The sequence below is a fragment of the Schistocerca americana genome, chromosome 5, assembly GCF_021461395.2.
Source record: "Schistocerca americana isolate TAMUIC-IGC-003095 chromosome 5, iqSchAmer2.1, whole genome shotgun sequence".
Classification (NCBI taxonomy): domain Eukaryota; kingdom Metazoa; phylum Arthropoda; class Insecta; order Orthoptera; family Acrididae; genus Schistocerca; species Schistocerca americana.
Window position 1 is genome coordinate 756,757,828 of NC_060123.1, and position 15,242 is coordinate 756,773,069.

Genomic DNA, 15,242 nt, shown 5'->3' on the forward strand with positions numbered 1-15,242 from the left:
ACCTGAAAGTTTTTTTCACATATACCGCCACAGCATAGTTGGGTAATTTGCCGATAGTTGGCACTAGTCGCAAATGTGGTGAGTTCAGGTGCAGAGTGAGCTTTCTTTGTGTCGGAGTTCGACAAAAACGAGTGTGCTACAGCTGTTTGACAGATGTTTAGAACCGAGTACAGTAAGAAGCCACCGACAAGGAAGGCTATTTACCGCTGGCACAGCAAATTCATTAAGATGGATTTCTCGTGCCCGGCAAGATGAGCGGATGTCCCAGTGTGGGTGAAGTGAATGTGGAGCACATACGAGGGACATTCGTAAGCAGTCCAAAGAAATTGGTAGGTCACGCATCCCGTGAACTCGAAATGGCTCCGATGACTGCGGAAAGTCCTGCGACAGAAGCTGTCTGTGAAACCGTTCAAATTGGAGTTAGTGCAGAAGCTCAATGGCGACAACAAAGATGAGCATTTTGAGTTTTGTTCACAGTTGCAACAACTGAATGAGAATGCGGATGGCATTGTTGATCGCTAAATTTTTAGCGGTGAAGCTACTTTTCACACTGATGGGAAAGTGAACAGGCGTAACTGTCGAATCTGGGCTACAAAGCATCCACACAAATGCATTGAATTTGAGCGTGATTCCCCAAAGGTAAGTGTTTTTTTGTGCCTCGTCATGTCGAAAACTGTACAGGTGATTCTTCTGGTCGAGAGCACTGTCACTGGACATTCCTACCCGGACATGTTGCAGCGATGGCTGATGCCTCGAATGCAATCGCACTTTCCGTTCATCTTTCAGCAGGATGGGGCTCCACCCCATTTTCGTCGTGAAGTTCGTGGGTACCCGAACACGGAGCTATCGCATCGATGGATCGGCCGTGCTACAGAAGGGGACAGCTGTTTCACGAAATGGCCTCCCTGATCGCCAGATCTCACTCCGTGTGACTTTTTTGTGTGGGGACCATTAAAGACCTGGTGTATGTACCTCCTTTATCACGTGATGTAGCAGAGCTCTGGGAGAGAATACGGGAAGCGACTGCCACAGTCGACTATGCCGTGCTGGGACAGGTACGGCAAGAATTTGATAACCACTCGTGGTTTGCACATCGAATTTTTGTACAAAAAACTTTCATAGTTTCTCTTCAAAATGCAATATGTATGACATCTGTACAATGTTTAGTTCTTGCACAATAAATAATTGAAAGTATTCCTGGACTTTATGTACACTCTGTATGTCCCTTTGACATCTACACGATTACTCTGCAATTCACAATTAAGTGCCTGGCAGAGAGTTCATAGATCCACACTTAGGCTACCACTCTACCGTTCCACTCTTGAAGAGCGTGCAGGAGTAACAAACCTAAATCTTTCTGTGTGAACTCTGCTTTCTCTTATTTTATTATGATTTTACCCCCAGTAGTTCCCTCCAGTAATAAACTGGTAATTGCTTGATTTTTCAGAATGTGTCCTGTCAACCATTGAGCTCTTTTAGTAAAGTTATGCCACAGATTTCTTGTTTCCCCAGTTCTGTTCAGTACCTTTTCATTAATTATATGATCTATCCGTCTAATCTTTGGCAATCTTCTGTAGCACCACATTTCAACTTCCTGACACTTATATCCATGTTTCATGTCAACAAATTTCTCTTCTTAAAAAACTCTGTTCCTGCTATTACCAGTCTACAGTTTATATCCTTTCTACTTAAGCCCTCATCAGCAAAACTCATCTATTACTTTTAGTGTCTCGTTTCTGAATCTAATTCCCTCGGCATCCCCTGATTTAATTTGACTACATTCCATTACCTTTGTTTTACTTTGTATCCTATCTTCCCTTTATAAGACACTACCCACTCGGTTCAACTGCTCTTCCAAGTTCTTTGTTGCCTGACAGAATTACAATGTCGTCGGCAAGCCTCAAAGTTTTTATTTCTTCTCTCTGAACTTTAATTCCTACTCCAATTTTTTCTGTAGTTTTGTTTACTGATCATTCAGTGTAGAGACTGAATAACATCGGGGATAGGGTAAAACCCTGTCTCACTCCCTTCCTTTTCGTGCCCCTCAACTCGTAACTGCCACCTGGTGTCTGTACAAGTTGTATACAACCTTTTGGTCCTGACACGTTACATGTGCTACCTTCGGAACTAAAGAATGTATCCCGCTTAACATTGTCAAAAGCTGTCTGCAACCCTACAAAATCTATAAGAGTAAGCTTGCCTTTCCTTAATCTATCTTCTAAGGTAAGTCATAGGGTCAGTATTGCCTCGGGTGTCCCTACATTTCTCTGAAATCCAAAAATATGTTCCCCGAGGTTGAGTGCTACCAGTTTTTTGATTCACCTGAAAAGAATTTGTGCTATTATTTTGGAACCAGAACTTATGAAACTGTTAGTTTGGTAATATTCAGACCTGTCAGCATTTGATTTCTTTGGAATAGGAATTATGATATTCGTCTTCAAGTCTGAGGGTACTTTACCTGTCTCATATATCTTACATACCAGGATATCATTAGTTCAGAGGGAATGTTGTCTATTCTAGGGGCCTCGTTTCGACTCTCGCAGTATCGTATCGTATCTCCCATCTCGTCTTCATCTGTATCCTCTTACTTTACCATAATATTGCCTTCAAGTTCATTTCCCTTGTGTACACCTTTTGCATACTCCCTCCACCAGTCACCTTTCCCTTCTTGCTTAGGACTGGTTTTCCATCTGGCCTCTTGTTATTTGTACAGATGCTTTCCTTTTCTGAAAATGTCTCTCTAACTTTCCTTCAGGTGGTATCTATCTTTCACTGGGTTATATATACTTCTGTATCCTATGTCTTAAAACCACTCCTGCTTAGCCATTTTGGATTTTTTGTTAATCTCATTTTTTAGATGTGTGTACTTCCCTTCAACTGCTTCATTTGCTGGATTTTTATATTTTCTCCTTTCGTCAACTGAATTAAACATATCTTGTGATATCCAGGGAGATATTTAATCGTAAGCACTGAGACGTTTGAAAGACTGCATTTTGCTTAAAACAGAAAAAAGTTATCCGAATAATACTCCTCCAGTGTTTGATGAATAGGATGGCCATTGACTTTCAGCACACTTCAAACATAATTTCAAACCTTTACTAAACCTTTTCTTGTTCACATGCTGAACATTAACACATTAACTCATATGTAATCACACATTTAATGCCGTTTTTGTATGTGATAGTTTGTTTTATAAAATAATGTTGGTCAAGAGTTGCATTGGTATCGTATTACAGCTTAAAACAACTCAAAAAAAAAAAAAAAAAAAAACATTAAATAAACCATAATGGACCTAAATGAACCTTTTGGGTAGTAAGCATTTTTTACTGAAAAACTCCTTCTGAACTGAGGAAACTCCACTAATGTATTTCCATTCTGATCCATTGAGCTTTTGCCCAGTAACTACTTTGTCTCAATGTATATATGATTACTGGGGTGGCACATAGTCAATTAACAACAAGGAAGAAGAGTAGAGTTCAGTTGTTCTGAAATGTAGGCCATTCAGAGTGTTTCCTGGGATCAAAAAAGACACACGGTGGTGCGAGCAGCTGTGACATCGACAATACGAACTGACTCGGGAGTCATCAGAAGGGAGGACACCTGTTAGCTGATAGGAAGTCAGTTTGGTGAGCGTGGACGGTGCGGGTGCTTTCCTCTCGTTCACCGCAGTTACTGACTTCCTCTGTGGCCGTCTGTTTAGCTGCTGTGCAACTTCTGTTGCTGGAAATTGGTCAGGTGCTTCAGAAGAGGCAGAAAGCATCTGTTTGAACGACCATTAATAGTGCTTCTTTTGTTTCAGTGTATCCCACTCCTTAGCTCAGAAGTGTTACTGTACTACAGGAAGTGTGCGGTTGCAGACGGTGAAGAACTCGGTCGAGCAGTGCTCCGGGATACACGTGCTGACGGCACCCGATGAGCTACTGAAGACCGAGAAATTTTCAGAGGCGGTGTCGCGTCTGCAGCACCTCCGTGTGCTGTGTCTGCAAGAGAGATACGTGGGGACGACTTGCGTCCTGCGTCCTTGTGTGCTGAGACCTTTGGGTGACGGGTGCACCCGACTGGTCGAGATTGACTTCGGACGTATGTCTGTCGATACGGATGATCTGAAGTACTTTCTGAATGCCAAGAAGAACACCCTAAAGTGCTTACGAATAAAGTGGTCGGTGGGTGGAACGAGGTGAGTACTATTATCTCTCCTCGTACGAATGTCTAACTTTTACTCGAGCCAACTTTTGCTCGACGAATACTGTTCTCGTATGTTCGGTATTTTTCACACTGTGTAAAAGACATTTGGCATATTTCACCGTTATGTATACATAGGGACATGAGATACAAAATGTTAAGGAGACATCTAATTATTGTTACAGTGCTTTTAAGCTAGGTCTAGTTCAGTAAACATATCTATGTCTTCAAACATCTTCTGTCACGTTTATTACGTAATTACTTTCACTCGTAGCTAATAGTGCCGCTGTATTTAACAGTTGTGCCCAGTTCAGTTCTGTGTGATTCGGTAGTACCCGGCAGACCTGTCTCAATTGCACATTTTGGGTTTCTCAGTTTTTTTCACATTAGTCTGTAGATGGGGCTTCGTAGTGAAATTAATGGGTAGACTGTGTCATTTCAGAATGGGGACTTATAATTTAACATATGCCACTGTCGATTGATTGCGTATGCACAGCCTGTGGAAGAGGAAGTTTTTGAAATGTTTATCCCTCAGGGCACAATTCTGGGCCCATTACTTTCCCATTTACATCAGCAATATTCTGTCATCTTTTACTTCTCTTCTACTTTTTGCTGCGCAGTAGCAACAGTATGAGAAACTTGGCAACTCGTATGTGAGGGGACTGTGCATGCTACTGTGCAAGCTTGTAGTGGAACATATGTTTTGGTACTATGTAATTTTATTGTGAAACATTTGGCAAAAATGGCTTTCTACTGCAGCTCGCATATGAAAGTGTGACCGTGTGAATGTCATGCTAAACTCCCAAAAATAAATACAGTAAACCACTGTGTTTACATTCTCACATTTTACATTTTCTTGCTTTTTATATTCATTTTTGTCATTACAATCAGGAGTCACATTCTCTGAATTCAGTACTTTCCTGTCGTCACTGATTCCGTGTTACGACATTTCCCGCACCTTTAAGTTTTCTTTGACATTATCACAACATTTGACTTTGTTTTTTGTGCAGATATCTGCAAAAAGTGCATTGTATTCCTACTCAAAGTCAACCTCGGAACAAAGCAGAAAATGGAGACTATACACAAAGTTAATAATCGTGTCAGACAGCGTTAGCATAGTAAGTGAGATTTTCATTGTCATCATGTTTGGCCACAGCCACCTGTTTATAGGTACGCAGTGTTTGGAAGGGTGGGAAAGCACGCTGAGGCACTTCCCGAATGATGATCGTGACCTGACAGTATTGACTGTAGTAGCAGCCTTCCTTCTGCTCATTGTCTTGTATTACCACAGCTTTGATTTAATTTCAGTCATTTATACAAACAAGACATCACTCTATAACGAGCTTTCACGAATTGTTGTTACTTCAGTGTAAAATACATGAATCCGTACGAGGCACGCAGTCTTATGTCGGTACGACTTAGTGTCAGACGTAAATATTCCTCCTCGAGATGCTCCATAATGTTGCAATTTCCGTCCTCTTCCTCGCCCAGGATGTTCCTGAACCGTGTGATCTGCTTGTCGACAACAAGCTGTATGATTTTGTGTCTGTTGTTCTCCATTTATTAAAGACTCCCAACATTAATGTTTCAACCAATATTGTGTTACAAGTTTTATTTACCATAGGTTTATAATGATTACCGGTAATAAGTTTGACAGTAGAATTAAAATGCTCTTTTAATGTGGTTTAACAAAAGAATACAACAAATTGCTGTTAGAAAGAAGCAAAAACAATTATTTCAGTTTTTTTAAATAGGCAAAATTTAGATTGTTATAATTTCTGATTTTGAACAATATAAAGAGAATGACAGTAAGATAAATTTATTCATTTTTTACTTGGTTTGTTTCCAATGCTTTCCTGTATTTTGCAATTTCCTGCAACTTACACTTTGTGTGTGTGTGTGTGTGTGTGTGTGTGTGTGTGTCATTCCACTGAAAAGTGTAAGCAGGGGTTTAACTGTATGTCAAGAGCTGGTCCCAGCACTTGGATGTAAAAATTCAGTATACTACAGTTCAGTTACACACTTCAGAGTCCCTTTACCTGTGATACATTAACTGTTGTCCACAATTAACCATTATCAGGAACCACTGTGGCCTGGACTGTCATTGTTTCATTGTTATGCACACACAAAAATAACTCCCTGTGGAATATGCACTCAAAATTTAAAAAAAATACAGTATAGAATTTTCTGTAGATAGTGTTCAGTGAGCACATGTATTTGCAGTGATGGTTGATAACGCTGACACATGGGGCAACAGTATCTGAACAAAGTAAACCTCACACTTAGGCGAGAGAGAGAGAGGGGGGGGGGGGGGGGGGGGAAGAGAAGAAAACCATAAACACCTTTTGTTCATGCATTCATGTCAGCACAAGTGCATATTTCATATCTTGTAATGATACATTGAACTCACAAAAATGTAATTAAATTATGTAGATAAATACCGATACACGATGATGGTTGTGATATAACTGTATAATAATAGTGGTAGTAGTAGTAGTAGTAGTAGTAGTAGTAGTAGAAGCAGCAGCAGCAGCAGCAGCAGCAGCAGCAGAAGCAATGACGCTTGGTATTGGTTATTATCCTGTAGTGAGGAACAGATTTGAGGCAGAGATACGAGCTTCACACTGAAACACAAAGTTCACTGCAAATGCTGCATTCTCAGATTAAGATTTGTAAAGTTGCATAGTGGTGAACTCACAAACTGATCAGGGCCTAACTGAACTACAAAAATCAGTTGGGTTGGCGCTTTACGTGCCTAGGTTATCCTCTCGGTATCGCCTGTCCGCGAGTGCCCGGCATTCGATCGCGCACCTACTCGTATTCGGAGCTAGTGCGGCGCATCTCTTCCACTGTGGCTTGTCAGTCTGTGCCTCATACACGACAGTCATTTTAAAGGACTACACTTGCCAAAATACAGGGTTATTCAAAGAGGAGTGGCATATTTCTGGGATTAATCTTTTACATACTATAAAGGATAGAAATGCAACTCCAGACAGAGAAAAGTGGAAACTTTTGAGCAGTTGACATAGAAGTTCAATTAAAGGTGCAGTGCTGCTGTTGCTCATTCGTAGGAAAATGGAGACACCACGGAGGCATTTGTTTTCTGTGCTGCAATTAGCAAAATCGGAGTCCACTGTTAGTGTGAAATGTGTATTTTGATAACAATTTGACAGAGAGCTGCCTGCCAGTAAACAAATGTACGAGTGCCACTGAAAATCACAGAAAATTGGTGCATCTGCAAATGGAAAAGTGAGTGTCATCCTTGCACATAGAGTGAAGATGTCAAAGGTATCTGTGCAACTTACAAAAGGCGCCCTAGAAAATCCGTGACACGAGTGAACAATAAACTTAAAACCTTTCAACTCGAGATATGGTGAGTTCGGAAACTGACTGCATCAGAAATCATACACACTGGAATTGTTGCAAGCATTGCATCTGATGACCACACCAAAAGGTAAGAATTTTGCACAGGAATTCTAGAAGAAATGGAGGTGCACATTTTTTCTGAGCTATTATATTTTTTGTATGAACCCACTTTTCATCTTTCTGGTACAGTTAATTGGCATAGAGCTAGATTTAGATTTTGGGAGAGCAAAACTCCTATGGTAGTAGCTCAGCACAAATGAGACATTCTTTCGTCTTTCCCTCTCCTTCCCTCTTTCCTGACGAAGCAACCGTTGGTTGCGAAAGCTTGAATTTAGTGTGTATGTTTGTGTTTGTTTGTGTGTCTATCGACGTGCTAGCGCTTTCGTTTGGTAAGTCTCGTCATCTTTGTTTTTAGATATATTTTTCCCACGTGGAATGTTTCCCTCTATTTTATATATATATATAAAAACAAAGATGATGAGACTTACCAAATGAAAGTGCTGGCGGGTCGACACACACACAAACATACACACAAAATTCAAGCTTTTGCAACAAACTGTTGCCTCATCAGGAAAGAGGGAAGGAGAGGGAAAGACGAAAGGATGTGGGTTTTAAGGGAGAGGGTAAGGAGTCATTCCAATCCTGGGAGCGGAAAGACTTACCTTAGGGGGAAAAAAGGACAGGTATACACTCGCGCGCACAAACACACATATCCATCCGCATATACACAGACACAAGCAGACATTTGTAAAGGCAAAGAGTTTGGGCAGAGATGTCAGTCGAGGCGGAAGTACAGAGGCAAAGACATTGTTGAAAGACAGGTGAGGTATGAGCGGCGGCAAATTGAAATTAGAAATTAGCGGAGATTGAGGCCTGGCGGATAGTGAGAAGAGAGGATATGCTGAAGGGCAAGTTCCCATATCCGGAGTTCTGACAGGTTGGTGTTAGTGGGAAGTATCCAGATAACCCAGGCGGTGTAACACTGTGCCAAGATGTGCTGGCCGTGCACCAAGGCATGTTTAGCCACAGGATGATCCTCATTACCAACAAACACTGTCTGCCTGTGTCCATTCATGCGAATGGACAGTTTGTTGCGGGTCATTCCCACATAGAAGGCTTCACAGTGTAGGCAGGTCAGTTGGTAAATCACGTGGGTGCTTTCACACGTGGTGCTGCCTTTGATCGTGTACACCTTCCGGATTACAGGACTGGAGTAGGTGGTGGTGGGAGGGTGCATGGGACAGGTTTTACACCGGGGGCGGTTACAAGGGTAGGAGCCAGAGGGTAGGGAAGGTGGTTTGGGGATTTCATAGGGATGAACTAAGAGGTTACGAAGGTTAGGTGGACGGCAGAAAGACACTCTTGGTGGAGTGGGGAGGATTTCATGAAGGATGGATCTCATTTCAGGGCAGGATTTGAGGAAGTCGTATCCCTGCTGGAGAGCCACATTCAGAATCTGATCCAGTCCCGGAAAGTATCCTGTCACAAGTGGGGCACTTTTGTGGTTCTTCTGTGGGAGGTTCTGGGTTTGAGGAGATGAGGAAGTGGCTCTGGTTATTTGCTTCTGTACCAGGTTGGGAGGGTAGTTACGGGATGCGAAAGCTGTTTTCAGGTTGTTGGTGTAATGGTTCACGGATTCCGTACTGGAGCAGATTTGTTTGCCATGAAGACCTAGGCTGTAGGGAAGGGACCGCCTGATGTGGAATGGGTGGCAGCTGTCATAATGGAGGTACTGTTGCTTGTTGGTGGGTTTGATGTGGACAGACATGTGAAGCTGGCCATTGGACAGGTGGAGGTCAACGTCAAGGAAAGTGGCATGGGATTTAGAGTAGGACCAGGTGAATCTGATGGAACCAAAGGAGTTGAGGTTAAAGAGGAAATTCTGGATTTCTTCTTCACTGTGAGTCCAGATCATGAAAACTTTGGGTTGGCAGGCCTGGGTAACCAAGAAGGCTTCCTCTAAGCGACCCATGAATAGGTTGGCGTACGAGGGGGCCATCCTGGTACCCATGGCTGTTCCACAAACATGCCTTCGCCCTAGCCAGATTACACTCCCATATTTTATTTTCTCAGGCTTGTCTGACATTTGGCATCACCCCCAAAGGCCTCACACTTAAAGTTCCCATCTCTGGCTGCAACCCTTCTTTCCATCAGTCCCTATACCAGTTCCAAACTGAACAATCCATTGCCCTCACCCACCTAATCCTTCAGCTACACACCCACTCAGCCAATCAACACACCCGTCAACTCCTATCCTTAATAAAAGTCCTCAATCCTTCCTCTCCCACATCCACACCGGCTGTTCAGAGCATCCTCCTACAGGCCAACCGCAAATTGGAACAGCATGCCACCCTCCACCTTAAAAAACTATCCAATCTCCTGGTTTCCCACCTCCGGAAAGGCAACTCACTCACCCTTCACAACCTTTCCAGCAAACCTCAACTTCCTCTCATTGCACACAAACCCAGTCTCTCCCATCTACTCAATCTCCCACTTCCAGCTCCACTCCCTCCAAAACCTCAAAATTTCAATCAACACAATCTGGAACCACAACACCCCAATTCAGTAGTTAACCTTTCCTCCAAACCTCTCTCCCAATCTGAAACCCCTGTCCTATCCAAAGGCCTCACCTTCAGCCCCACTCCCAGATTCAACCAAACAGCCCTCGTCAAAGATTTACTGTCCTACACCTGTACTCTCTGCTGGAAATATCACTTTGCCACGAAGAAAAATGATCCTAATCCTACTCCTAATGATCCAACTCCCCAAGACACTATCCAAATTGAACCCTGCCTGGAACAGTTCCGTCCTCCGTCACAGCGGGACCCACCTCCTCTTCCTCAAAATCACCCTCTCCAAACCTTCCAGGAATTTCTGACTTCCAGCCTTGCCTCTCAATCCTTAAAAAACCTTAATCCTACTCCCAACATCACCACTGCTGAAGCCCAGGCTATCTGTGATCTGAAGGCTGACCGATCCATCGCCATTCTTCCGGCGGACAAGGGTTCCACGACTGAGGTACTTGATCGTCGGGAGTATGTGGCTGAGGGACTACGTCAGCTTTCAGACAACACTACTTACAAAGTTTGCCAAGGTAATCCCATTCCTGATGTCCAGGCGGAGCTTCAACGAATCCTCAGAACCTTAGGCCCCCTACAAAACCTTTCACCTGACTCCATCAACCACCTGACCCCACCAACACCCCGCACCCCTACCTTCTACCTTCTTCCTAAAATTCACAAACCCAATCATCCCGGCCGTCCCATTGTAGCTGGTTACCAAGCCCCCACAGAACGCATCTCTGCCTACGTAGATCAACACCTTCAACCCATTACATGCAGTCTCCCATCCTTCATCAAAGACACCAACCACTTTCTCGAATGCCTGGAATCCCTACCCAATCTGTTACCCCCGGAAACCATCCTTGTAACCACTGATGCCACTTCCTTATACACAAATATTCCGCATGTCCAGGGCCTCGCTGCGATGGAGCACTTCCTTTCACGCCGATCACCTGCCACCCTACCTAAAACCTCTTTCCTCATTACCTTAGCCAGCTTCATCCTGACCCACAACTTCTTCACTTTCGAAGGCCAGACATACCAACAATTAAAGGGAACAGCCATGGGTACCAGGATGGCCCCCTCGTACGCCAACCTATTCATGGGTCGCTTAGAGGAAGCCTTCTTGGTTACCCAGGCCTGCCAACCCAAAGTTTGGTACAGATTTATTGATGACATTTTTATGATCTGGACTCACAGTGAAGAAGAACTCCAGAATTTCCTCTTTAACCTCAACTCCTTTGGTTCCATCAGATTCACCTGGTCCTACTCTAAATCCCATGCCACTTTCCTTGACGTTGACCTCCACCTGTCCAATGGCCAGCTTCACACGTCCGTCCACATCAAACCCACCAACAAGCAACAGTACCTCCATTATGACAGCTGCCACCCATTCCACATCAAGCGGTCCCTTCCCTACAGCCTAGGTCTTCATGGCAAACAAATCTGCTCCAGTCCGGAATCCGAAAACCATTACACCAACAACCTGAAAACAGCATTCGCATCCTGCAACTACCCTCCCAACCTGGTACAGAAGCAAATAACCAGAGCCACTTCCTCATCCTCTCAAACCCAGAATCTCCCACAGAAGAACCCCAAAAGTGCCCCACTTGTGACAGGACTGGATCAGACTCTGAATGTGGCTCTCCAGCAGGGATACGACTTCCTCAAATCCTGCCCTGAAATGAGATCCATCCTTCATGAAATCCTCCCCACTCCACCAAGAGTGTCTTTCTGCCGTCCACCTAACCTTCGTAACCTCTTAGTTCATCCCTATGAAATCCCCAAACCACCTTCCCTACCCTCTGGCTCCTACCCTTGTAACCGCCCCCGGTGTAAAACCTGTCCCATGCACCCTCCCACCACCACCTACTCCAGTCCTGTAATCCAGAAGGTGTACACGATCAAAGGCAGCGCCACGTGTGAAAGCACCCACGTGATTTACCAACTGACCTGCCTACACTGTGAAGCCTTCTATGTGGGAATGACCAGCAACAAACTGTCCATTCGCATGAATGGACACAGGCAGACAGTGTTTGTTGGTAATGAGGATCACCCTGTGGCTAAACATGCCTTGGTGCACGGCCAGCACATCTTGGCACAGTGTTACACCGTCCGGGTTATCTGGATACTTCCCACTAACACCAACCTGTCAGAACTCCGGAGATGGAAACTTGCCCTTCAGCATATCCTCTCTTCTCACTATCCGCCAGTCCTCAATCTCCGCTAATTTCTAATTTCAATTTGCCGCTGCTCATACCTGACCTGTCTTTCAACAACATCTTTGCCTCTGTATTTCCGCCTCGACTGACATCTATGCCCAAACTCTTTGCCTTTACAAATGTCTGCTTGTGTCTGTGTATATGCGGATGGATATGTGTGTGTGTGTGCGAGTGTATACCTGTCCTTTTTCCCCCTAAGGTAAGTCTTTCTGCTCCTGGGATTATAATGACTCCTTACCCTCTCCCTTAAAACCCACATCCTTTCGTCTTTTCCTCTCCTTCCCTCTTTCCTGACGAAGCAACCGTTGGTTGCGAAAGCTTGAATTTAGTGTATATGTTTGTGTTTGTTTGTGTGTCTATCGACCTGCCAGCACTTTTGTTTGGTAAGTCACATCATCTTTGTTTTTAGATATATTTTTCCCACGTGGAATGATGAGACTTACCAAACAAAAGCACTGACACACAAAAAAACAAACACACACACAAAATTCAAACTTTCGCAACAAACTGTTGCCTCATCAGGAAAGGGGGATGGAGAGGGAAAGAAAAATATATCTAAAAACAAAGATGTGTGACTTACCGAACGAAAGCGCTGGCAGATCGATAGGCACCTATATATATAAAAACAAAGATGATGTGACTTACCAAACGAAAGCGCTGGCATGTCGATAGACACACAAACATAAACACAAAATTCTAGCTTTCGCAACCAACGGTTGCCTCGTCAGGAAAGAGGGAAGGAGAGGGAAAGACGAAAGGATTTGGGTTTTAAGGGAGAGGGTAAGGAGTCATTCCAATCCCGGGAGCGGAAAGACTATTTTGTACCCAACAGAAGGCCTAGTACCCAGTGCCCTGACACTCACCACGATGTCTGATGTATACCCACGCAATCTGTCCCTCACAGGTATACTTTCGATGCAAATTAATGTGGTGGTAATAGTAATGATGTCGTATTTCAGTGGCAAGTGATGTAAAGGTGACAGTCGAACACAGAAATGTTACAAATGCAGAATAAGAACCCTTAATTTGGAATTGGAATATAGTGTATGCCGTTTGTGTGGTCTCCTCAAATGTGACAGAAGACGAATAATTTTCACGAGCCCCATTTCTGTTGTTAGAAAGGCACGTCATACCGTTGCTGCCGGTATATGCCGACAGCTTGGAACGTCTGGAACTTTATGAGTTCGACATAGTCCGCAACTCGGCCAGAGAGGCGTTCACTACCGTCGGAAGCTTGAAGCACTTGCGGGAACTCAGGATGTCCGTCCCCGATCGAATACCGCCCGGAACAGCTGCTCTGGCTTTTACGTAAGTGACCCATCAAGTAGGTAACTGCTGTATTTACCTGATTATAAGATGAGGTTTTTTTTCCAAATTTGCCATTCAGAAAATATGAGATCGAGTAATATTGGCAGATTAAACTATTGCTGCTGAGATTAACATTTTAACATTGTTTAATAGAGTATATAGAGGGTATCCTACATTTACAGATGAAGCTTTGCTAGCTGAGGTCACGTGCAGGTTTATTTTGAAGAATTCAGAAGGGCAGGGCCGGGCAAACGATATTTGCATCGAAAGAGTCTCGAGGTTTCCCGATAGAAACATTAATACTAATTTTTAAGTAAACATAACATTCAAAAGCGAAAATGTTGTCCTTCAAAAAACATTACTCGATTCTGACCCCAGATCAATATTTTATTTGATTATGAGAGACTGGAAGGATTTATCAAGTGCATTGCAAGTGAGAAATTCAGTTGCTGTTCGTGTATTAGAACAATGGGTGAAACATTACCAACTTTTAATCAGCTTTAGAACTTGGTGACATTCAGATGAGAAGAGAGGAAAATTAATCCAGAATTAGATTTCTAATTAACAAAATAAATCGTATTAGGTTGACTGTAAATTATAGTGGCGAGACTCATCAGGAGATAGTACTGACAGACGTCAGTAGATCGTGGGGTAAGCAATAGTTAAAGAATTGGACCGAATCATGATTGTGAACTTTATTTATGTATCGGTTGTGGTTGTCATTGTTGTTACATCTGACTTGCACTCTGAAGATATTGTAGTACACGTTCCACAGTCTCGAGCAGCACTATACGAGGCTCGGTGGGGGAACAGCTTGGCAGGGAACTAGGATGAGTGTGGGGAGGGGAATAGAACAGAAGAGAATCTTTTGTGGTGTCACCACCAGACACCACACTTGCTAGGTGGTAGCCTTTAAATCGGCTGCGGTCCGTTAGTATACGTCGGACCTGCTTCAGCTACGTCATTTGCTATGACCTAGCAAGGTGCCATATTCAGTTACTATAATCTGAACAGATAATATTGTGAATCATGTACCATCAAGAGCAATGTTCATCATTAATGGATTAAAGTTAAGTATCAAACTAATTATGTCCGCTTTTTGAATTCTAATTCCTTGTCATGTTCCAGATCTCACGTCAATGTAGTTCTTCCCTCCTTATGCCAGCCTGCGTGAGCTAAAATGCGTGCCTTTTGGCCTCCTCTCGTAACACGGTGTTGACTCTTCAGCCAACACAACATCTTTATTGTCACATGACATGTTATATACAGTCGTTTGATTGAAATATTGGTCACTCATCAATGAATAATTCTGTGCCTACCTAAGGATACCTAAAACAAGATACATTAAAATAATGCATATGGAAGTATTTTTCATGTTTGTTTCTGTAGTTTATAAATATGGACATACCTCAAGGACCACATATTTCCATAAATGTAATATATGTGTTTACATCTACATATTTAGATACATAGTTCTCATGATAGTTTACAAGTATCGACACATTTAAAAAGAACATATACCTCCAGTAAAAGGGAACATAAGCATACACATAGAACGTAATGTAGAAAAAACAGGAAAACAAAACAGATATGTTATCTCCTA

General features: G+C 43.1%; 1 protein-coding gene across 5 annotated transcripts in view; it reads left to right on the forward strand.

Moving 5' to 3' along the window:
- Nucleotides 1–4,060: 4,060 nt before the first annotated feature.
- The window catches only part of LOC124616715, a 55,367-nt gene continuing 44,185 nt past the window's right edge, over nt 4,061–15,242 (forward strand). For 4 of the 5 annotated variants that reach the window (XR_006979868.1, XM_047145076.1, XM_047145074.1 and 1 more), the window contains exons 1-2: nt 4,061–4,177; nt 13,454–13,639. Coding sequence is in view for 4 of the 5 variants with exons in the window: in XM_047145076.1 (XP_047001032.1) it covers nt 4,083–4,177; nt 13,454–13,639 (281 nt within the window). In the remaining variant the exon portion in view is untranslated. The remainder of the gene's footprint in view (nt 4,178–13,453; nt 13,640–15,242) is intronic. The other variant, XM_047145075.1, reaches the window with a different exon arrangement.